At 38.6% G+C, this 25,798-nt stretch overlaps 2 protein-coding genes and 1 long non-coding RNA gene across 4 annotated transcripts in view; 2 read left to right on the plus strand and 1 right to left on the minus strand.

Moving 5' to 3' along the window:
* Positions 1-9,403, minus strand: part of LOC137075054 (gastrula zinc finger protein XlCGF57.1-like) — a 421,471-nt gene extending 412,068 nt beyond the window's left edge. The window contains exon 1 of one of the 2 annotated variants that reach the window (XM_067443228.1): positions 8,645-9,403. In XM_067443228.1, the coding sequence (XP_067299329.1) occupies positions 8,645-9,396 (752 nt within the window). In that variant the 5' untranslated portion in view covers positions 9,397-9,403. Of the gene's footprint in view, positions 1-8,618 lie in introns of both variants that reach the window. The other variant, XM_067443229.1, reaches the window with a different exon arrangement.
* Positions 9,404-14,690: 5,287 nt separating this feature from the next.
* On the plus strand, positions 14,691-16,179 carry LOC137075064 (uncharacterized). The gene is made up of 3 exons (XR_010904984.1): positions 14,691-14,743; positions 15,149-15,333; positions 16,067-16,179. It is a non-coding gene; the product is annotated as an uncharacterized lncRNA (long non-coding RNA).
* A 1-nt stretch (position 16,180) lies between these two features.
* LOC137075831 (gastrula zinc finger protein XlCGF57.1-like) lies at positions 16,181-17,070 on the plus strand. Its single transcript, XM_067444783.1, has one exon. It carries the CDS (start codon positions 16,261-16,263, stop codon positions 17,068-17,070), a length of 810 nt encoding a protein of 269 aa, XP_067300884.1. The 5' UTR covers positions 16,181-16,260.
* Positions 17,071-25,798: the final 8,728 nt, after the last annotated feature.

Below are 25,798 nucleotides of genomic sequence, written 5' to 3' on the forward strand. Positions count from 1 at the left end.
TAATTTTAGCTGGATCAGTCGGGTCGGGAATAAAATAATTTATTGCGGGTGAGCATGGAGTGAATTTTCCGCGAGCGTAATGGTGCGGTGCGGAATAGCGGGAGCAGGACGAAAATACAGCGCCGCGCAGATTATATTTTGAAGGCTATTTAAAGAAAGTGTATGGGGAAAAAAAGAAACAGCGAAAAGGGTGATAATGGACTGATTCCTCTTCTTGAGATAATGGTTGAGAAATAAATAGCATTTAAAAATTGGGGAAATTAAAGTTCATCTTGCTCAGGGCAGGGAACTGGGAACTGTGTGAATGCAGTAACGTTGAACGTTTTATTTACTTCTAGCGCTTGCGCTGTTGTGTTCAATAGTACCCAGGCTACACTTGAGTTACCGACCGCTACCGTCTTTAACTGGAATCTGATCGAGTGCCGCGGGAATGCGGACCAGTCAAATCCTGTAGTCACCAGTGTGCTATGAATTCTGGGATAGGGAAGGCTGCAAAGTTATGGGAAGGTCCCATCTGCTGTACCCTTCCTTTGCCTGAGAACCGAAGGGCGCATTTTGAAGTCGCTCATGAATTGCGGCAGCCTTCGTCGCACCGCTGTGACGTAATCGCACTTCAAATGCGGCCTTCAGAGGGTGCAGCCTTCACATTGGGACAGTCTTCGTAGTGCAGGTATGACGTAATCGCACTTCAAATGCGGCCTTCGAAGTGCGCGCACTTCACTTTGGGACACAGCTATATATATATATGTCGGGAACAGGCTGGCTGGGAAAGAGTCTCCTCAGGCTAATGGAGGCCCAACCGAAACCTATTTCCTTCGCCAACAGAGAGCATACCTCTACATCATTGGAGACAAGTCTCAGCTCAAGGTTACGGTCTTAAAATACACCGAATAGTGCTGTCAAATTGATCAATCGCGATAAATCGCAACCGAAATAAAAGATGTGTTTACATAATATATGTACTGTGTATAATATATATATATATATATATATATATATATATATATATATATATATATATATATATATATATATATATATATACTTTTTTTGAGCTTTCTATTGTGTTTTGACATGCTTCAAAGCCTGCGACGATGGGCTGGACCATAAGCATGTAAATCTGTAGCCGGTTAAATATTGTCAAATTGCAAATATTAGTTAACAGTTTATTTCTTATGTTAAATGTAACTGTTAAAATATATTTTAAACATTTAGCCTATATACGTCCATGTTTTTTTTTAATGGCATGCCATGCAGCCGTCGACCGATTCGGCCCCGCAAAGCTGCGGACAGTGGAAATATGCACTCATCCCAGAAGATAATGTCCCGCTCAGGCCTTACCAGAGTCTCTATTGTGCATTATTCCCCATCCCGGTCCAGCTCCAGCTTCTCCCGCTCAGCGCAATGAAAGAGTAGAAAAGGGTTTTCTTCTGGTTTGGCTGATAATAAAAATTTGTTGTTTCTAATGTTAAACTTAAGTTATTTTATTGGTCTATAAATAGGCTATAGTTGTAAAAAGCCTACGTAGGCTAATAGACCAATTTATTTTCATTTACACATTTTAAATTACATGACAAGAAAATATATGTATAAACATAAATGTGTTTAATGTAGCTACAAATTATAACGTGCATTACAAAAATAAACAATAGCTAGGCTATAGAAAAACCACTTCTCTTTAATTTAGCCTACGTTTGAAGTTAACGAAAATGAACAATAGACAGCAGTTCGTTTAATTTACAAATAACTTGCATAAAAAATAATAAGCTAGCCAGTTAAATTGTTCTGTGTCGGCCACGCATTCAGCCTTTGGAGGATCGATGTTTCGTTGACCGTCGTCAGTGAACATTCATTCATTCATTCATTCATATATATATATATATATACAAAAACTTTATTTTAGCAGCTAAGTCAGCAGTTTTCGTTTGTTTGTATGTTTTCTTATAATTCTGAGTGACAGATGTCACATTTGATTTAGCCTATTGTTCTGTGATATTTGTTTTAGTTACGGTGTTGACATAGGCTAGGCTGTAAGAAAAATAAATGATTGCACGGACAATTCCTATCCAGTGTCTCTCTTTCTGTAAGGGAAATTTAAAAGATAGATTCTGGAAACAAAATCTAAATTTAGCTGGATCAGTCGGGTCGGGAATAAAATAATTTATAGCGGGTGAGCACGGAGTGAATTTTGCGCGAGTGGAATGGTGCGGTGCGGAATAGCGGGAGCAGGACGAAAATACAGCGCCGCGCAGATTATATTTTGAAGGCTATTTAAAGAAATTTTGTATGGGAAAAAAAGAAACAGCGAAAAGGGTGATAATGGACGGATTCCTCTTCTTGAGATAATGGTTGAGAAATAAATAGCATTTAAAAATTGGGAAATTAAAGTTTATCTTGCTCAGGGCAGGGAACTGGGAACCGTGTGAATGTATTAACGTTGGACGTTTTATTTACTTCTAGCGCTTGCGCTGTTGTGTTCAATAGTAGCCTACCCAGGCTACACTTGAGTTACCGACCGCTACCGTCTTTAACTGGAATCTGATCGAGTGCCGCGGGAATGCGGACCAGTCAAATCCTGTAGTCACCAGTGTGCTATGAATTCTGGGATAGGGAAGGCTGCGAAGTTATGGGAAGGTCCCATCTGCTGTACCCTTCCTTTGCCTGAGAACCGAAGGGCGCATTTTGAAGTCGCTCATGAATTGCGGCAGCCTTCGTCGCACCACTGTGACGCAATCGCTCTTCAAATGCGGCCTTCAGAGGTGCAGCTCTCCCTTTGGGACAGCCTACGTAGTGCCGCTGTGACGTAATCGCACTTCAAATGCGGCCTTCAGAGGGTGCAGCCTTCACATTGGGACAGTCTTCGTAGTGCAGGTATGACGTAATCGCACTTCAAATGCGGCCTTCGAAGTGCGCGCACTTCACTTTGGGACACAGCTATTGTCTCATCTCAGAATGCCAAACAAGATGGGGTTCCAGACAGATGATGATCAGCAGGATATTAGAGCAGCAGCAGGCTTTAACTGTCTGCAGACAAGAAGCTGCGGCATCTAATTCCAACCTGGCAAGATATAGTTGTTCTGGAATCTGTAAGCAAGTCACTGGGCCCAATGCTGGATTTCACTGATGCACTTTCAGGGGACGAATACATCAGTGTCTCCTTTTTAAAGCCAATTATTCAGCTCTTCAACACTTCACTACTGGAAATGCGAGAGGAAGACACAGACCTGACCAAGAACATAAAGAAGAAGATATTGGACTACCTCAATGAGAAATACGAAGATGATGACACTCAGAAGCTGCTAGATATGGCATCTTTTTTGGACCCCCGGTTCAAAATGGACTTCATCAGTGCAGACAAGAAGACCCAAGTTAAGACCAGAGTGGCATCACAGATGATGGAATGTCAGGAGAAATCAAGCTGCAGCACTGACGTGGAGCCCAATGTTACCAGTGCAACCCAGGCAAAGAAAGCAAAGAAGTCATTGGGAAGCTTCTTTAAACAGAGTGAAACTGCAGCAAAGTGTGATTCCTCTCTGAGCCTAAAGGATGTTTTGGAAGCAGAGTTAAACACCTACCTGCTAACACCTCCAATAGACAAAGAGGAGGATCCACTTGCATGGTGGAAAGTACACCAACTAAGCTTTCCTCGTCTCGCCAGAGTCTAGTTATATATTCTAGTTATATTCTAGTTATATATAACGATCTAGTTATATATTCAAAATAACGAGTCGATTATAATGCACTCCTGACATAAATTATGAAATTAATGTCACTGCAACCCAGTTTTATCATAAACAGTGTTCAAATATCGAAGCTGGAGTCTTTAATCTGTCTGATGATACTGAGTTTGTCCAGATAATGTAAGAGTGCGATGTTTTAACGAGCAGTGAATGTTGAGCAATAGTAATCTGAGGCCAAAAGGCATGGGGTTAATTCATTATGATTTGAGGCCAAGCACCAATATTTTAAAATAGTTGCCCATAACTGCAGAAAGTTTGTAAACATAGCTACAACACTGAGCAACAGACACCAGTTCAGACAGTGCTGGGAGTTTTGTGGGAGTATGCTGGGTGAATTTGAGAAAGTCCCGGTAAAAAGTGTGACCACTCCATTTTTATCTTTACATGTGGAGCTGCAGAGATCTCTGATGGTCAATCACAACCTCTTTGATGTAGAAAGTAGGGACTTTGAATGTTGATACAATGACAGGTAAAGACAGAGAGCTAGTAGATATGATGCAGAGGAGGAAAGTTGACATTCTGTGTGTCCAGGAGACCAGGTGGAAAGGGAGCAAGGCTAGAAGCATTGGCGCAGGGTTTAAACTGTTTTATAATGGTCTGGACAGGAAGAAAAATGGAGTTGGAGTGATCCTGAAGGAGGAGTTTTTGAAGAATGTTCTGGAGGTAAAGAGAGTGTCAGATAGGTTGATGAGTCTGAAGCTGGGTATTGAAGGTGTGATGTTGAATGTTGTTAGTGCTTATGCTCCACAAGTAGGTTGTAAGCAAGATGAGAAAGACAGATTCTGGAGCGAGTTGGAGGAAGTGATGCAGACTGTTCCCTGAGGTGAGAGAGTAGTGATAGGGGCAGATTTGAATGGACATGTTGGGGAAGGGAATAGTGGGGACGAGGAAGTGATGGGCAGGTTTGGTCTTCAGGAAAGGAACCCAGAAGGACAGAGGTTGGTAGACTTTGCTAAAAGTATGGAGATGGCTGTGGTGAACACGTACTTTCAGAAGAGGCAGGAACACAGGGTGACATATACAGTCTTGTTCAAAATAATAGCAGTACAATGTGACTAACCAGAATAATCAAGGTTTTTAGTATATTTTTTATTGCTACGTGGCAAACAAGTTACCAGTAGGTTCAGTAGATTGTCAGAAAACAAACAAGACCCAGCATTCATGATATGCATGCTCTTAAGGCTGGGCAATTGGGCAATTAGTTGAAAGGGGTGTGTTCAAAAAAATAGAAGTGTCTACCTTTGACTTTACAAACTCAAAACTATTTTGTACAAACATTTTTTTTTCTGGGATTTAGCAATCCTGTGAATCACTAAACTAATATTTAGTTGTATGACCACAGTTTTTTAAAACTGCTTGACATCTGTGTGGCATGGAGTCAACCAACTTGTGGCACCTCTCAGCTGTTATTCCACTCCATGATTCTTTAACAACATTCCACAATTTATTCACATTTCTTGGTTTTGCTTCAGAAACAGCATTTTTGATATCACCCCACAAGTTCTCAATTGGATTAAGGTCTGGAGATTGGGCTGGCCACTCCATAACATTAATTTTGTTGGTTTGGAACCAAGACTTTGCCCGTTTACTAGTGTGTTTTGGGTCATTGTCTTGTTGAAACAACCATTTCAAGGGCATGTCCTCTTCAGCATAGGGCAACATGACCTCTTCAAGTATTTTAACATATGCAAACTGATCCATGATCCCTGGTATGCGATAAATAGGCCCAACACCATAGTAGGAGAAACATGCCCATATCATGATGCTTGCACCTCTATGCTTCACTGTCTTCACTGTGTACTGTGGCTTGAATTCAGAGTTTGGGGGTCGTCTCACAAACTGCCTGTGGCCCTTGGACCCAAAAAGAACAATTTTATTCTCATCAGTCCACAAAATGTTCCTCCATTTCTCTTTAGGCCAGTTGATGTGTTCTTTGGCAAATTGTAACCTCTTCTGCACATGCCTTTTTTTAACAGAGGGACTATGCAGGGGATTCTTGAAAATAGATTAGCTTCACACAGACGTCTTCTAACTGTCACAGTACTTACAGGTAACTCCAGACTGTCTTTGATCATCCTGGAGGTGATCATTGGCTGAGCCTTTGCCATTCTGGTTATTCTTCTATCCATTTTGATGGTTGTCTTCCGCTTTCTTCCACGTCTCTCTGGTTTTGCTCTCCATTTTAAGGCATTGGAGATCATTTTAGCTGAACAGCCTATCATTTTTTGCACCTCTTTATAGGTTTTCCCCTCTCTAATCAACTTTTTAATCAAAGTACGCTGTTCTTCTGAACAATGTCTTGAACGACCCATTTTCCTCAGCTTTAAAATGCATGTTCAACAAGTGTTGGCTTCATCCTTAAATAGGGGCCACCTGATTCACACCTGTTTCTTCACAAAATTGATGACCTCAGTGATTGAATGCCACACTGCTATTTTTTTGAACACACCCCTTTCAACTCATTTGTTTTCTGAGAATCTACTGAACCTACTGGTAACTTGTTTGCCACGTAGCAATAAAAAAAATATACGAAAAACCTTGATTATTCTGGTTAGTCACATTGTACTGCTATTATTTTGAACAATACTGTAAGAGTGGTGGCAGGAGCACACAAGTGGACTATATCTTATGTAGATCCTGTAATTTAATGGAAATTAGCCTATTGTCAAGTAGTGGTAGGTGAGAGTGTAGCTAGACAGCATAGGATGGTGGTGTGTAAGATGACTCTGGTGGTGAGGAAGATTAAAAGAGTAAAAGCAGAGCAGAAGACAAAGTGGTGGAAGTTGGAAAAGGTAGAGTCCTGTGTGGTTTTCAGGGAGGAGTTGAGACAAGCTTTAGGTGGTCAGGAGGGGCTTCCGGATGACTGGACTACTACAGCCAAAATGATCAGGGAGATGGGTAGGAAGGTGCTAGGTGTGTCATCTGGAAGGAGGAAAGAAGACAAGGAGACTTGGTGGTGGAATGAGGAAGTCCAGGAGAGTATCCAGAGGAAGAAGTTAGCTAGGAAGAAGTGGGACAGTGAGAGGACGGAGGAAAGTAGACAGGAATATAGGGCGATGCAGCTTGAGGTTAAGATAGAAGTGGCAAAGGCCAAACAAAGAGCTAGGAGGACATGTATGCAAGGTTAGATAGTAAGTAAGGTGAGATGGATGTGTATCGGTTGGCAAGGCAGAGGGATAGAGATGGAAAGGATGTGCAGCAGGTTAGAGTGATTAAAGATAGAGATGGAACTGTTTTGACAGGTGACAGGAGGGTGAGGGAAAGATGGAAGGAGTACTTTGAAGAACTGATGAATGAGGAAAATGACAGGGAGAGAAGAGTTGTAGAGGCAAATATTGTTGACCAGGAAGTAGAAAGTATTAGCAAGGGTGAAGTTAGGAGAGCTTTGAAGAGGATGAAGAGAGGAAAGGCAGTTGGCCCTGATGACATACCAGTGGAGGTATGGAAGTGTCTAGGAGAGATGGCAGGAGAGTTTTTAACTAGGTTGTTCAACAAGGTCTTAGAGAGTGAGAGGATGCCTGAGGAATGGAGGAGGATGCCTGAGGAATGGAGGAGAAGTGTTTTGGTGCCGATTTTTAAGAACAAGGGAGATGTGCAGAGTTGTGGAAACTATAGAGGTATTAAGCTGATGAGCCATACAATGAAGTTGTGGGAAAGAGTAGTGGAAGCAAGGCTAAGGGGAGAAGTGGACATTTGTGAGCAGCAGTATGGTTTCATGCCAAGAAAGAGCACTACAGATACATTATTTGCTTTGAGAATGTTGATGGAGAAGTACAGAGAAGGTCAGAAAGAGCTGTATTGTGTCTTTGTAGATTTAGAGAAAGCATATGACAGAGTGCCAAGAGAGGAGCTGTGGTATTGTATGAGGAGGTCTGGAGTGGCAGAGAAGTATGTTAGAGTGGTGCAGGATATGTATGAGAGCAGTAGGACAGTGGTAAGGTGTGCCGTAGGCGAGACAGAGGACTTCACGGTGAAGGTGGGACTGCATCAAGGATCGGCTCTGAGCCCCTTCTTGTTTGCGGTGGTGATGGACAGGCTAACAGATGAGGTCAGACAGGAATCTCCATGGACTATGATGTTTGCGGATGACATTGTGATCTGTAGTGAGAGCAGGGAGCAGGTGGAGGAAAGTCTAGAGAGGTGGAGGTTTGCTCTGGAGAGGAGAGGAATGAAGGTTAGTCGCAGCAAGACAGAATACGTGTGTGAATGAGAGGGAATCAAGTGGAACCGTGAGGTTACAGGGAGAATAGGTAAAGAACGTGCAGGATTTTAAGTACTTAGGGTCAACAGTCCAGAGCAATGGGGAGTGTGGAAAAGAGGTGAAGAAGCGTGTGCAGGCAGGTTGGAATGGGTGGAGAAAAGTGTCAGGTCTGTTATGTGATAAAAGTATATCAGCAAGAATGAAAGGAAAGGTGTACAGAACAGTAGTGAGACCAGCGATGTTGTATGGTTTGGAGACAGTTGCACTGAGGAAAAGATAGGAGCTAGAGGTAGCTGAAGATGTTGAGGTTCTCTTTGGGAGTGACGAGGATGGATAGGATCAGGAATGAGTACATCAGAGGGACAGCACATGTGAGATGTTTTGGAGAAAAAGTTAGAGAGGCCAGGTTGAGATGGTTTGGACATGTTCAGAGGAGGGAGAGTGAATACATCGGTAAAAGGATGCTGAGGTTAGAGCTGCCAGACAGGAGGTCAAGAGGAAGACCAAAGAGGAGGTTTATGGATGTAGTGAAGGAGGACATGAAGGTAGTCGGTCTGAGAGAAGAAGAAACAAAGTTTGTGAGAAGCACGTTCAAATGGTCTAATCAGCACGAAGCCAAAAGCTGACTCACCTAGTTACCTCTCCAGTGTGGATTTTCATGTGGGCTATAAGGCTACCTTTTTCAGTGAAACTAGTTTCACACTGTTGGCAGGTGTAAGGCTTCTCTCCAGTGTGAACTCTCATGTGCCTGTTAAGGTTTGCTTTTCGGTTGACACACTTTCCACACTGTTGGCAGGTGTAAGACTTCTCTCCAGTGTGAATTCTCATGTGTACTGTAAGGCTTCCTTGTTGGTTAAAAGTCTTTCCACATTGTTGGCATGTGTAAGGCTTCTCTCCAGTATGAATTCTCATGTGGACTTTAAGGCTTCCTTTATGTCTGAAACTCCTTCCACACTGTCTGCAGGTGAAAGAGCTCTCTCCAGTGTGAATTCTCATATGCATGTTAAGATTTTCTTTTCGATAGAAACTCTTTCCACACTGTTGGCAGGCATAAGGGCTCTCTCCAGTGTGGATTCTCATGTGGGCTACAAGGCTTCCCTTTTCTGTAAAACTAGCTTCACACTGTTTGCAGGAGTATGGCTTCTCTCCAGTGTGAAGTCTCCTGTGCCTGTTAAGGTTTGCTTTTCGGTTAAAACTCTTTCCACATTGTTGGCAGGTGTAGGGCTTCTCTCCAGTGTGAATTCCCATGTGGAATTTAAGGTCTCCTTTATGTCTGAAACTCTTTCCACACTGTTGGCAGGTGAAATAACTGTCAAGTCCTGTCTTTTGAGCTGTTTTTTGTGAGGAAGTCTTCTTAGCCTGTGTCAATCTTTCTCCAGTTATGAAATCATGATGTTCTTTCTCTTCTTGCCTTTCATGAATTTCATGTTCATGACTTGCCTCTTTCGATGCCATGAGGTCTAGGGCAAAAAACATACATAAAACAATTTAGACATTTAAAGCATCAATACGGGATATTGGTATTATATATAATCTATCCTAGGGATCAAGGGTGGGCAGCTTTGGTCCTGGAGGGCCGCTGCCTTGCAGAGTTAAGCTTTTTTTTAAAAGACGTCTGCCTTTAATTTTCAAGCAGTCCTGAAGACTTGGGTTAAATTTGGGGGTTGGATTGAATTTTGCAGGTGTGTTTGATCAAGGATGGATTAGTGCTGGATGGTTAGATCCATAGATATCCATAATAAAGGCTAGATGTCTCTAAATTATATATCTATCTTACCTAGAAGAAGTGATTAACTCTGTTCGTATGATAAAATGCGTATCATATGCACGCGAAAAACAGCGTGCCATAGACACGCCAAAACGAGTTTTGGCGTATACATTCCACGACATTGCACACTCGTACTATTTATACGCATTTTTGTGAGAATACCCTGCTCATTCCAACCAGATGATCCGATTGTAGCTGCTCACATCTCAACCTGCCCGACAGAAATTTCTTGCTGAATGAAGCAGGGTGGTCGCAGATCCTTAAAAAGTCTTAAAATGTCTTACGGTTTTCCTTAAAAAAGGCCTTAAATAGTCTTAAAATCAGATTCAATGGCTTATAAATATTTGTGATCACATTACTGGGAAAATTTCTCCAGTTTGAAGGACACAGTGACTTATTGGACAAACCACAGAGAGATCTCCCCCAGCTGTAACGTTAGTTACTGCGTCGTCATCAGAGAGAATTGCGGTGGCAGAATCCAGTCGAACTGCAGCAGCTGACCAGCCTCATAACTAGTTTAAATGGGTTCATGCAAGTTTACACAAATGGCAGCATCATATTACAAGAATGATTCTTCTGATTTTATTACATTCAGCGTAGTTTAGTGTATGTGGTACATGTTGTTGGGGCTCACGCTTCCTGACTGTGAGAAACTTTCATTGAGAAATAAAATGAGCATAATGGCAAAGTTAAAGAAATTCACAGAAGAAACAAACTGAGGTAAAAATTCAACAAGTTTAGTTTATTTCTAATATAGGCCTATATTTAAATAATATACCCAGACAAGGTAGCTTTTTTGCAGAGAATTTTCACAAATGCACACTACATTGATTTTTAGTTCAACAAACAAGTAAAGTTACTACTTACATTTTAGACATAATATTGACTCTTTGGTTCGGTTTCACCAACGAAAATAGTTCCAAACAAAGATGACCACAGAAGTAACGATAAGCTATTTCACATTCTCCAAGCAAGAAAACATTTAGTTTTGTACAGCGCTTTAAACAGTGACTTACTGCCAGCTACAGTTGGTTTAGTGTATTTAAAAGCATGTGTTTAAATATTTCTTTATTTGTATAGGTCTTTTCAAAACAATCTTATAACATTATTTTTTGCAGATGTAATTTTGCACTGTAATTATTATCTGCTTCCCTATAGTAATGTTTTAAAAAATATATATAAATATTTTTTACGCTGATAGAGCACCAATGAAAATATGACATCAGAATAAATTGTTACAACTACCAAAAATCTTGGTGATACGATACTTCCTGGGGATAAATTGGGCTTTTATTGTTACATTACAGAGTAGTGGATATCAGCGAACATCTCACCTATTTTATGAAAGATACAACGCAATTATTTGATATACTATTTTACTTTATAAAATAAAAAATGTGTTCTATTGGGAGTAGTAATTTGCAACTTTTTTTAAATTAGAATATCTAATATTTCATGGGAATATTGATATGTAATTTATTTTCCAGTTCACTCGTGTCTTCCAAAATGCCAGATTTTCATGCTTTAAGTTGCTCTGATGTCCAATACAGCGGACTTATGAAATCAAGGTCCTGTTTAGTAACAGTAAGTTTAGTGAGTTTAGTAAAGTCATATTCTGATTTTGAAACCCCATAACAATTTCCTGAGATATTGATTTACAACAAACTATTTGAAAATTAGTCAGATTTAAATAATTGCAAAATATAATCATATTTCCATAAGAGTGTAAAATTTGAGTTAGTGCCAGTCATATTTAGAGGCAGAAGGAGTGGTCATGGTGAAACCTCTAAAATAGTATCTCTGAAAATCCCTGAATGGGCTCTTTAAAACATAATATCCATTACAGTGGACAAAATGCTATGCTTGGGTCTCTGGAATATTTTGTTTTCTTTTTGCATTAAATATTACATATATGCATGTAATATAATGTGTATTTCCATCACAGGTTTGGTCTTAAATTTCACATAAGGTGGTATTAAAAGGTCTTAAAATGCCTTAAATTAAAAAATGTCATTTCTGTAGACGCCCTGTGAAGAACCGTAGTCCACGAGATTGCCTTCTATATTCAACGTACGAAAAAATGTAGTGCCACTTGCAGTTCAATGTCTTACAGCGTCAGACAACGGTGTACACCAGTTCCGTTTTTTTTTTTTTACTTTATAAAGTTTTAAATGTGTAATTTTTTTTACACAAACGTATAGCTTCAGAAGGGCTTTATTAACCAACCCCCCTCAAACACAGATTTGGCAGATATGGACGGGATTAAAATCCCAAAGTACAAATTTGGAAGATTGGACGACAACCTTGCATGGGTGGCAGAGGAAAATTTCTCAGTGAACAAAAAGAACAAGAGGTCTGTAACATGCATGCAGTTTCTTCCCTCGGTACATCGCAAAGGATAATATATGCTGTGATGTGGACGAGAATCTGTGGCCAGATAGACAGCAGCCTGTGGATGCCCGGGAGGGTGAGGATGGTGGCCAGGAGAGAGAGGGTGAGGACAGTGACCAGTGAAGAACTGTTATAGTTGTGAAACTCCAGCTTTATTTACAGCACTGTAGGCTGCATATAATTTACATTGTTTTTTGTTTGTGTTCATATTACAGTATATTATCCTGTATTACTTTTCTTATTACTCTGATGTATGGAAATTACTGTGTGTGTGAATAAAAAAGGTTACAATTTCAAGTTTTATACACAATTGTATTCGTTTAGCTACAGAAAAAACAGTACAGTAACCACTGTTAATGAATGATTGGGCTAAGACTGAAAGAAGGACATGATATATCAGTGGTCCTCTGCCATAGTGACAAAACAGCTAAACATTTTGACTTGCAGTGCTCACACAATGCCAAAGGGACAAATCCTTTTGGGGCCATTGACTATTTAAATGAGAAGGAAATGTAGTTTTGACACATGAGTGAACTGTTTTGGGAGCGGTATGAGCTTTTGTAGGTGAACCATGGTGTTGTGCAGAACCATCCACGTTATTTTGGCAAAAGCACCAAAAGTGTAGAGAACGTCCGGTCTGTTTCAAGAAATGAGCCAAAGCAATTGAGAAGGATCTTTGACATTTTGATGACACTGACTATTTATATGGGTAAGGAATTTAGTTCTGAAGCATGAGCGTGAGTTTTGGGAGAGATATTAGCTTTTGCAATTGAGCTATAGTGTTGTGCTGAACTGTAAGACTGTTTTGCCAAATGATCTAACAATTTTGAGAATGTAATGTAATTTGTTTCAAGAAATGCGCCAAAACATTGGAGAAAAACTGCAATAATGATAGAATGACAGAGAAAAGTTCAGTTTTGAGAATAAAACCAACCTTGTTTGTTCCTCAGTTTCTTCTCGTTTAACACTGAATGGTTCCTCAATCTTCAGGTCTTGACTCTCCTCTTTAATCAACGCAAAATTTATGTCTTCACTTTCCTCTTTAATAAATGCCATCTTTATAATAGTGTCACGCGGATCTCAGTTGGCTCTAGTTCAGTAATTCAGTCACTGGTAAAAGAGTCAGAGGGTTAGCAGACTTTAATCATCATATTCTAAAAACACTCAAAACTAACACTGTAAATTAATATTTCTGCATTTATGATTTACATTTAATGAATTACCTATTATGTTTAAATGATTACACTGTCATGCAAACATTAGCATAAGTTTGTTAAAGTTGGCATGATGTCAGTGTTTGTTATTATTGATCATTTGCACGGTTTGAACAGCACGAGTCGCGATTCGAATCAATGAATCATTTCGCAACGTATTTGAATCAATTGACTCGGAGTGTCGAAAAGCTTCGTTTATCCATCATTACTCGTCAATGACTGAACTCTTGTTTATGATGAACTGATTAACGATAGAGGGAGAGAAATGCGATGCAGCTTTCCTGTTACTGGTGTGGATGCGATTTGCTCCCACAAAATATCCTTCATTAAAGTTATTTAAAGCACTACAATGTCATTCAATAGTAAATAAACTAATTTCACATTACTTGTAAAAACTGTGAAACATTGAACGGATTCTATCAACTTAAACAGATTAAATGCTTAAAACAAACATTTCTTCAGCCAAATCACAACAGATGCAGGAGCAGCCTTATGATGTTACACCACACCAAAATAAAAGTCACGTTTACACACTGCTGTTTTATAATCAGAGCTGCAGAGAAATGTAATATCTGTCAACTATTTTTTTTTAACCAGATAATCCCTATATTAAAATGAAAACAGTGACAAATGTGATTAAAAAGTTTTTACGTGTGTCCGAATTGAAACATACAGTCAGTGTGTTTTGCCAATATTAAAAATGTGGACAAATAAAGTTAATTTGAGTTTAAAAATAAGTGTAAAATGTGTGTGTTGGTGTTATATATATATATATATATATATATATATATATATATATATATATATATATATATATATATATATAATTTCATATTGTATTAATATTTTATACAATAGTATGTAAGATAAATGTATAAAATTACAAACACACAAGAAAAATTATTGTGAAATAATGTTTGAGTAAATTTTGACTGAGATCCTCTGCTGTAAGTAAATGTGTTCATGGTTTAATATTTTACTCTGTTTACTTTCATGACTCTTTTTATAGTGTTTAGTTTCTAGTTACAGGATGCAATAATCCGTTTATTGGAAACACTGTAACTCTAAACGCACATCCAGCAAACACAAATTCGTTGTACTCCATTTTTTTACATTGTGAAAAGGTTTTGATAACGTTTTTATCTGCCATATATTTTTTCATGTTATAAAGACGTTTTTTTCCGCAATGTTGTAGATACATATAGAAAAATAACTTACCATTTTGTTATTAAACATATCTCAATAATACATTTAACTGTCTTTTCATTTTTACATTTTTAATAGATTTGTATTACATATATCGACAAACATTCTATGGACTTTTGTGATTTTAGACTCAGCAGAGTGTGAATGGTACTTTTATTTTGGTATTTATTTATGACGTCGTAATCCTGCGTCGCGCTCCTCTGTTGTGATTCGGCTGTGAAAGGTTTGTGTTTTAAGAGTGTTTAAAACGACAGACACCCTTTAAAGTGACGCATAATTATTTATGTATTATATGTATTATGAAATGTAACATTGCATTGATTTCTCTAACATTTATGAACAGTGTGTGAGTAAAGTAACATAATGAAACAAATAAAATAACACAAGGGGCGTCTCATTTCGCTCTTTATCATGAATCAATCTCTTGCGATCGTGATGAGATAACCTGGAGCTTTTGACTCTACGAGTCAATTGAATTGATTAGAAACAAATGATTCAGTGATTCGAAGCGATCCATTTCTATCGATTTCTACAAAACATTAATATATTAAGTTTTGTTAGAACTACTGAACTAGAGATTTAGATTGGATTTATTTTTATTTTTGTTAATTGTTCTTTTCTTAAACAGGACAAACACGTGACTCACTATTATAAAGATGGAGTTTATTAAAGAGGAAAGTGAAGACATAAAGATGGCGTTTATTAAGGAGGAGAGTGAAGACGTGAAGATTGCGTTTATGAAAGAGGAGTGTCAGGACATGAAGATTGAAGAAACATTCATTGTGAATTATGGAGAAACTGAGGAACAAACAGGTTAGTTTAATTCTCAAAGCTGAACTCAGGCATTTGATCCTTATTAAAATGTCCACCACTACAGAATTTATATTTTTGAAGAATGTCATATGAGTGTCCTGATTAAAGGACCATTATTTGACATTGAGTGGGATCACCCTACAGCTACATATTGAGATCACATGAACTGAGAACTAAGAAGACAAACACTGGATCCAGACACGAGATGCAGGAACACCGGGACAGCCAGGAGCCCGAGAACTCCGAAACACTCTGACAAACACAAAATAGTTGCAAAATATAGTGACTAAGTTGGCAGCATTGTGCAGGATTCATATTTTTAAGGTTTATTAAAATTCGTGATTTGATTTTAGTGTACTGCCCTACTTTAATTTTATTCATCCAAAGTTTGAATAATTCTGTGAAAACTTTAGCGTTATACAGTAAATTTTGTTTTCTCAATGCGGACAGTCAATCATTTTAGATAAGATTGCAAACGGATACACAATTAATCAGATTTGGATTGACAGTCTGAACATAGCGTGATTGTTGGGTGAGGGGTATTTTGGATTATTTATTAAAAATAGTAAGAATTGTGTCTGATCTGTCTCAGTTACTACACATTTAACACCTTTTTAAGCTAAGTGAGTATATTGCATGTTGGTTTAAATTCTTTACATATATAAATGTTTCAATGTATATTGCTTTGTGCTATTAAACTGGGGTTACATTTTATTTGTCTTATTTTCATTAGACCTGATGTCACTGAAAGAGGAGAATCAAGATCTGAATGACATGGAAGAGAAAGATATATATGAGAATCATAATTTCATAACTGAAGAAACAGCTTTTAGTTGCTCACAGACTTCTTCACAAGAAAAACTCCAAAAGACAGAAACTTATTTAATCTGCTTTCAGGGTAGAAAGAGTTTCAGTCAAGGAAACCTTATGGACCACATGAGAATTCACACTGGAGAGATAGCCTACCCATGCCTTCAGTGTGGAAAGAGTTTCAGTCAAAAAGGACACTTTCAAGACCACATGAGAATTCACACTGGAGAGAAACCCTACACCTGCCCTCAATGTGGAAAGAGTTTCAACCGAAATGGAAACCTCAATGCTCATTTAAGAGTTCACACTGGAGAGAAACCTTATACCTGCCATCAGTGTGGAAAAAGTTTCATCCATCTAGGATCTCTTAATAAGCACTTGAAAGTTCACACTGGAGAGAAACCCTACACATGCCCTCAGTGTGGAAAGAGTTTCATTCAGAAAGGACACTTTCAAGATCACATAAAAATTCACACTGGGGAGACGCCTTTCACCTGCCAAAAGTGTGGAAAAGGTTTCAACCGTAAAGGACATCTTGAATATCACACGAGAATTCACACTGGAGAGAAACCTTTCACCTGCCAACAGTGTGGAATAAGTTTCACTCTTAAAGAAAACTTTAAAAGGCACATAAGAACTCACACCGGAGAGACATCTTATACCTGCCGACGGTGTGGAAAGAGATTTGAACAACGTGGAAACTTTAAAGTCCACATGAAAATTCATTCTGGAGAGAAACCCTACACATGCCCTCAGTGTGGAAAGAGTTTCAGTCAAAAAGGACACTTGAAAGACCACATAAGAGTTCACACTGGAGAGAAGCCGTTCATTTGTGATCTCTGTGGTGAGAGTTTCCGCTATAAAGAAACCTTTAAGCACCACATGAGCAAACGGTTTTGTCATCAGTCTGGAATGAGTTTCAGATAGTAAAACCTTAAGGGGGTCGCACACCGGACGCGGAGCTCGGCGGCGTGCCACGTCTTTAAAATTCGAACACATTGTTTTCAATGAGTGTACGCACACCGGTGGCGGCATTCGGCGCCTGTCCGCGGCGACTCAGGAAGTTGTTCTAAATCCTGCCGCGCCACAGAGCGCCATTTCAAGGCTTTATATTAAAAGTATATTATCGTTAAGGTATACTGATTTCAACCTTTGCTACAAGACAAATTTGTTTTACATTCTGAGTTCAACAGCTTGAATAAAGTCTAAACATATTTTGGGGAAATGTATAATAAACGTAGCCTTTTAAAATGTGCGCGTCCGGTGTGCGATACCTGAGACGCTGCGCGGAGCGCCGCCGAGCTCCGCGTCCGGTGTGCGACCCCCTTTAGGATTCATGTAATAACTCTTATCGGAGAGAAGCATGTGGCATCACTGAAAAGAGTTGTACAAACAAAGCTAATCTTGAGGTTCACGTAAGAGTTTATTTTATAGAGAGGTCTATCACAAGCCCTCAAGGCCCTGATATACTCACGGCAAAGTTCTTTTCAGTTCTTAGGTGCAGCGGACTTGGTGAACATCCTGTGTGGCATTTAAATGAATATGTATGTTCTAATCAGGGAACTAATTATTTTGCATGCACTCACTCCAAACACTGTCTTCATTTAAAAAAAAAAAAAAAAAAAAAAAATTTTTTAAATGCCATTATTTTCTTTTCCAAAGCATTTCTAAATTCAGTTCTTCTTATTCCAAACAAACGAAATGTCTAGCCAAAATAACGAAAGTGGTATAAAAAAAAACATACAACAAACACGAGTTACCATGCAAATTCAAATATTTCGCTCTTCTCTATATGCGTCAACCTGGCGCGCGTAAAAGTCGATCATTCTTTACAGATGACGTTTGTTTGGAGAGAAGACGAGATGGAGTTCTTTTTTAAACTCATAAAAGACAATAGGATTACAGTAATACTGGATTCTAAACACAGAAATGCTACATTATCATGAAGACCTTGAAGCAGATCTGACACACACACACACACACACACACACACACACCTCATATCCGTGCCGCTTAAGTAACTTAAGGGGCTTTCCTTGCCATTAATGCTTGAACATTGGACACGTCTCCTTCCAATAAAAATAATGGCTAGTGCGGTGTATGGGATATACATTTACAAACCTACCAAGTGCCATCATTTTGGAATGACCTATCGTGAGAGGAAAATAATACGTTTTAGTCTCAACTGCAGCTATTGAAACGCTGTCATTTCGCAATAGTTTTTTATCGACATTTAAGAAATATCGCAAAAGTTTTTCGCAAATCTGTAATGGAAACGCAGCTACTGTAGACAAATTCGTGGATGCGCTGCCGCTCTGATGTAGATTGATTGAATGCTTGGTCTTTTTTTTAAACTATTTAAATGGGCCGCATAGCAAACACGCCTGTTGATCAGCATTTGTGCAGACTGACCACAAGTAGGGTATAAGTTAACCTCATGAAATAATTTAAAAAAAAAGATTGATGGAAAGAAATTAATTATAGTTACATGTTTGATAAAGAAATAAACCTATTAAAAGCCATTTGAGTGGTGTGGCTTTTGTGTTCATGGTTAAGTTTATAGGAATTTAAACATGTTTACTAGCTGTGATCTTTACTTTTAGCATTTATTTGTGTGCAGCCTACATCACAATAACTGTCCTGGTTGAAGTGTAGCATTAATGCAATTGGTCAAATCTGTGTTGTTTTGAGCAAATGAATTGCATTCCTGCTGAAAAACAACCATTCTAGCGTGAAAATGTTACATATAAATAGTGATGCGCGCCTTGACTTCACATCACTGGATAATAAGGTTGTTACGTTTGGTGTAACATTCTACCTGTGGAGAAGCTGTTGGAGATTGATGTGAGTGCATGATATTCTTCAAGCCTGTCTGCAGCTCAGGGAATATCACCGGCTGGTGCAGGAGTTGCAGCTGGATGACGACAGGTTCCAGCGGTACTTCAGGCTGGATCGGGACCAGTTTTGAGAGCTCATGTCTTAAGACGTCAATGTGTCGTCACGAGCAGCAGGGCTTTTGTGCATGGCCGCGAACTGCGAGGCAGGAAACCATCTATCGGCAAGGTATTAATGCGTCTGAGCGCCTCGCAATTTGTCTACGGCGAGTTCATAATTTTTTTATGTTTTAAGTGCCGTTAAAATGTTCAAAATATAATCAGGTATATATATATATATATATATATATATATATATATATATATATATATATATATATATATATATATATATATATTAAAGGATAAAAACAAAATCTATTTAAAGGGACAGTTCACCCAAAAATGAAAATGTGATGTTTATCTGCTTACCCCCAGTGCATCCAAGATGTAGGTGTCTTTGTTTCTTCAGTAGAACACAAATTGAGATTTTTAACTGTTAGTTGAAGTCAGCCATTCACAATGCATGCGAATGGGTAAATAACTCTATGAGAGTAAAAAAAAACAAAAAACATGCCTAGACAACATGCACAAAAGCCCTGCTGCTCGTGACAAGACATTGACATCTTAAGACATGAACCGATCGGTTTATGTGAGAAACCCAACAGTATTTGTTCTTTTTTTAACTTCTATCCAAACTAATCTCATTTAGTGTTCCCTTCCGCTATTACTTTCGTCTGGTAAGGTTAAACTGGCGCGATCATATATATATATAAGGCATGTGTCGATATCAATTTTTCATGTTTGGATTAATTGCTGAAGCTTTTGTATACGATTTTATCACGATATTGAAATAAGTTGCAAAAAAAGTGTTGTCATAGCATAACAGCTTTAAGAAAAAAATTTGTAATAACAAAAATAACTGAATGTTTAAATACAATAATTCAATGCAACAAAAATATATACAGCTCTGGAAAAAATTAAGAGACCACTTAACATTAATTTCTCAATGTTAAGTGGTCTCTTAATTTTTTCCAGAGCTGTAAAAGTACAATTTTCAAACAGATTAAAATGCAAAAGAATTAGGCTATAAAGAACAACAGGTAACAAATTACAATAAGGTCTCATTATTTAATGCATTAACTAAGATTGAGCAATAGCTATATTTGTTACAGAAAGCGTGATGTTTTTGGTAATGTTAGTTAAGAAATACTGATCATTTTTAGTTTTATCTTGGGTCCATTAACCCTTAAATGCATACCTCGTGTCGTTAGCGACCCGAGACGTCATTCACTACCCTGCTCTTCATTATTTTTCAAAGTTAGACATCAACCTTCTTATTATTCCTCAATCAATCCATTTTAAACAATATAACAAGAAAAAAAATAATACAACCCCAAATTAGAAAAAGTTGTGACAGTTTGGAAAACGCAAATAAAAAAAGAAAGTAGTGATTTCTAAATTTACTTTGACTTGTATTTCATTGCAGACAATATGAACACAAAATATTTCATGTTTTGTCTGGTCAACTTCATGTCATTTGTAAATATGCATCCTTTCCTGTCATTCAGACCTGCAACACATTTCAAAAAAAGTTTGGACAGGAGCAATTTAGGGCTAGTAATGAGGTAAAAGGGTTAAATAATGATGTGATTTGAAACAGGTGATGTCAACAAGTGATTGAAATTATGATTTGGTACAAAAGCAGCATCCAAGAAAGATCTAATCCTTTAGGAGCAAAGATGGGCCGAGGATCGCCAGTTTGCCAACAAATACGTGAGAAAATTATTGAAATGTTTAAAAACAATGTTCCTCAAAGAAAGATAGGAAGTGATTTGGATATTTCACATTCAACAGTGCATAACATAATTACAAGATTCAAGGAATCTGGAGGAATTTCAGTGCGTAAAGGACAAAGTGCGTAAAGCCTAAACTGAACAACCGTGATCTCCGATCCCTCAGGCGGCACTGCATCAAGAATCGTCATTCATCTTTAAGCGATATCACCACATGGGCTCAAGACTACTTTGGCAAACCTTTGTCAAGTACCACAATACGTATTTACATCCACAAATGCCAGTTAAAACTGTACTGTGCCAAAAGGAAGCCTTATGTTAACAGTGTCCAGAAGCGCCGTCGACTTCTCTGGGCTCGGAGGCATCTGGGATGGACCATCACACAGTGGAAATGTGTACTGTGGTCAGATGAATCAGTATTTCAGGTTTTTTTTGGGAGGAATGGACGCCGTGTGCTCCGGACCAAAGAAGAAATGGGTCATCCAGACTGTTACCAGCAACAAGTCCAAAAGCCAGGGTCTGTCATGGTATGGGGTTGTGTCAGTGCCCTTGGCAAAGGTAACTTGCACTTCTGTGAAGGCACCATTAATGCTGAAAAGTACATAGAGATTTTGGAGCATAATATGCTGCCTTCAAGAAGATATCTTTTCCAGGGACATCCATGCATATTTCAACAAGACAATGCAAAACCACATTCTGCACACATTACAAAGTCCTGGCTGCGGAGGAAGAGGGTACGGGTACTTGACTGGCCTGCCTGCAGTCCCGACCTGTCTCCAATAGAGAATGTGGGGCGCATTTTGAAGCTCAAAATGCGACAACGAAGACCCTGTACTGTTGCCCACCTTAAGACTTGTTTGCAGGAAGAATGGGACAAAAATACACCTGAAACACTTCATCACTTGGTGTCTTCAGTCCCTAAACGTCTTTTAAGTGTTGTGAAAAGGAATGGCAACATTACAAAGTGGTAAATGCTTTACTGTCCCAACTTTTTTTGAAATGTGTTGCAGGTCTGAATGACAGGAAAGGATGCATATTTACAAATGACATGGAGTTGACCAGACAAAACATGAAAAATTTTGTGTTCATATTGTCTGCAATGAAATACAAGTCAAATTAATTTTAGAAATCACTACTTTCTTTTTTTATTTGCACATTCCATACTGTCCCAACTTTTTCTGATTTGGGGTTGTATATATTATAATTGAATGCCTGTTTTTTTCACTAGTTTTTTGTCAAAATTGTATAGGGTCGCTAACGACCCGAGGTGTGTAGGATTGTACGTATATTTTTTTTTTGCACAAATGATAAATTAATCTATAAGGACGAAGTAGGGCGCAATTCTGATACGCAATGATGAAGTAACTTTCACTCAGTTACCTCTGACAGAAAACGAAACAATAATAATTATAATCTGCAAAACTTGAAATGGCTTAATGATTTACAGCAGAGAGCAAGTACTAAACAATCAAATATTAGTGTCACTGTCTCTTGATGATGTATGTGCTCAAGAAGCTGTTAGTGAGCAAAATATTGATTTTGAAGAAGTTGAAAACGAGTTTGGAGAATATGCTTGAGATCACGAATATGAGGCAGATGCTGAATATACTAGTAAACGAACTCTGACGAGGAGAGATGTTGATGGTATCAAACATCTGCTCAAACTTAATCCTTACAAGCTCCAAAAGGTAACGAAATAGGTTTTATTTTATTCTTCTGCAAGTGTTACTCTAACTTCAGGAGTTTTTTATATAATCATGACAGGTATAGGCCTATCCTTGCTAACGACCCGAATATGTAAGAATGTTTGGCGAGACATTTAAGGGTTAAAAAAGTTATTTTAATTAAGATTTTAATGTTATTAAAGGTGCACTATGCAACTTTCTGTCCACTGGAGGGCGCCTATTCAAAACAAATGCGTAGTTTGATGACGGCAAATGTGTGAGCGCAGTATCTTGGGATATGTGAGCTTCACCTCACAGCCGGTGGAAAATAGGACTTGGGCAGAAATCACATTCATGCATGCTGTTAATAACGTTACTGTAGTGTAAAGCAGAGCAGGACCGAGTGTTGTGGACCTGATCACAGCTGCTGGAGCGATTGTTAAACAAATACCCGCATCGCAAACACCGGGACATTTATTATGACGGGACGGGACACATTCGCCGGGCGCTCTTCCGGTTATGATTATGAGGTAATGGAGCTCTGTTTATCATATTAGATACATTTAAGTGTGTTTAAAATTATGTTATGACGTTACTCCGTGCGTTCACTTGTTCACACTGCTAAGAGTAAAGCGCTCCTGCCAAGTAAAACTTGAAACCAAGGGTAACCCAGATATGATGCAATAGACAGGCGACTCCCTCAAACGCTATGCTGAAACGTCCCGGTCCTTAGTTAAAATAGCAATTTTCTCACAATTTGCAAATAGTTGGAAACATTTGGGATATTGTAGGTACTCAACTGAATGTGTGATATTCTGTATTTCGATCGCCGCTTTAACATGTTATGAGAAAACGGTTTATTAATGTTTATCCACCACATTACCTTTTAGGCTATTTAAACCTAAATAAGAAAGGCATTGTCAGTTCTTCTGTCAGTTGGCAGGCAGTTTTGGTTGCTTAATTAAAAGTTGTTGCTGTGTGCAGTGTGTAAAGGAAAATAAAAATAGTTTTACCCTTCTGCTGACTGTCGTGCCTCTCCCAACCCATTCACACACACAGATGATTCGACTATCAGTCGACCATAGAGAGATTCGACAATTCTGATTCGATTGTCTAAATCCTTAGTCGAGGACAGCCCTACTATTCCTCATTAGTGCCTGCGCAGATCGGCCGAATGAGGCATCTATATAATATATATCTAATTGCGCCAGTTTGACCTTACCAGACGGAAGTAATGACGGATGGGAACACAAGATGAGATTCGTCTGATATGAGGTAAAAAAAAAAAACATAAATACTGTTCGGTTTCTCAAAGAAATAGATCGGTTCGTGTCTGGCAGCAGGGTTTTTGTCTTAGCATACTAAGCAGTGTTAAAAGCCAATGAAAATAAATATGTCTTGAGATACGTATTTAGAGAAGGAGCGACCCTAATATAGGGAGGAAGGCTATAGGCTATTCCAAAGTTTGGGTCCAGCAGTAGCGAAAGCATGATTGCCGCGATTTTTAAGTCTAACTCTAGGTACTGTCCGTAGCCACGATCACGTGATCTAAAGTCTTGTGTCAGTCTATACGGAACTAATAGATATATAAGATAGCGAGGTCCTTGGTCATTGAGGGCTTTATAAACAAATAACACAATTTTAAAGTCAATCCTATAATTGACAGGGAGTGCAGAGACATTAAAATTGGTGTTATAGGATCATATTTTCGTTTCCTGTCAAGCAGGATGCCAAGCAAAAAGGATGCCAAGATTCCTGGCACACTGTGTGTTATACGGGGTGAGAATTCCGAGATCAAAATCAAGGGCACTGGTTTCCCTAGGGCCAAACATAATTTCTCAATTTTATTTTCATTTGAAAGTAAGAAATTGCTTGAAAGTCATAACTTTAGTTCAATAAGGCAATTAAAAAGAGGCTGAAGAGAAAATTTGTTACTGCGCAGTAAGGGAAGGTAGTACCTTTGAGTATCATCGGCATACAGATGAAAGGAGACACCATATTTTTCAAAAATAGAGGCCAGGGGAAACAAATACAGGGAGAACAGCTAAGTCAAATGCAGCGACCAGAGCCATTTATTTTCCTGAATCTGTAGTGTAATAGATATCATTTGAGACTCTTAAAAGAGGGAATTCAGTGCCATGTAGAGTTTTAAAACCTGAATGAAAAATGTTATAGATAGAATTGACAGACAAGAATAATTGTAATTGTGCAAGTACAGCTTTCTCCATGATCTTTGAGATAAAAGGCTAGAGAGGAGCAATTCAATTGACTGATAGACAACTACTCTGTAAGTGTTTGTAACTTTTCTCATTTGATTGTTTGTTAATTTGTTGTTGGATAAGTGTGTCTGTGTAGTGCTGAGGTGTGTATTATTAGTTTTGGTATATTCTCTCTGTGTGTGTGGGAGTTAGCATTTGTTGAGTTAGCATTTGTTTGGTCAGTGCCACGTTGGGAAGCGAGTTTGTTGGGGGCGTGGCCAGCGAGGCATTAAAAGCCTTGTGTGTTTGAAACATTTTGGCTAGAGAGGAGCAATTCAATTGACTGATAGACAACTACTCTGTAAGTGTTTGTAACTTTTCTCATTTGATTGTTTGTTAATTTGTTGTTGGATAAGTGTGTCTGTGTAGTGCTGAGGTGTGTATTATTAGTTTTGGTATATTCTCTCGGTGTGTGTGGGAGTTAGCATTTGTTGAGTTAGCATTTGTTTGGTCAGTGCCACGTTGGGAAGCGAGTTTGTTGGGGGCGTGGCCAGCGAGGTATTAAAAACCTTGTGTGTTTGAAACATTTTGGCTAGAGAGGAGCAATTCAATTGACTGATAGACAACTACTCTGTAAGTGTTTGTAACTTTTCTCATTTGATTGTTTGTTAATTTGTTGTTGGATAAGTGTGTCTGTGTAGTGCTGAGGTGTGTATTATTAGTTTTGGTATATTCTCTCGGTGTGTGTGGGAGTTAGCATTTGTTGAGTTAGCATTTGTTTGGTCAGTGCCACGTTGGGAAGCGAGTTTGTTGGGGGCGTGGCCAGCGAGGTATTAAAAGCCTTGTGTGTTTGAAACATTTTGGCTAGAGAGGAGCAATTCAATTGACTGATAGACAACTACTCTGTAAGTGTTTGTAACTTTTCTCATTTGATTGTTTGTTAATTTGTTGTTGGATAAGTGTGTCTGTGTAGTGCTGAGGTGTGTATTATTAGTTTTGGTATATTCTCTCGGTGTGTGTGGGAGTTAGCATTTGTTGAGTTAGCATTTGTTTGGTCAGTGCCACGTTGGGAAGCGAGTTTGTTGGGGGCGTGGCCAGCGAGGTATTAAAAACCTTGTGTGTTT

The sequence above is a fragment of the Pseudorasbora parva genome, chromosome 5 (assembly GCF_024679245.1).
Source record: "Pseudorasbora parva isolate DD20220531a chromosome 5, ASM2467924v1, whole genome shotgun sequence".
Lineage (NCBI taxonomy): Eukaryota > Metazoa > Chordata > Actinopteri > Cypriniformes > Gobionidae > Pseudorasbora > Pseudorasbora parva.

What these genes read in the sequence shown, in the direction of transcription:
- LOC137075831 (XM_067444783.1), top strand. Translation starts at nt 16,261, where the DNA reads ATGGACCACATGAGAATTCACACTGGAGAGATAGCCTACCCATGCCTT.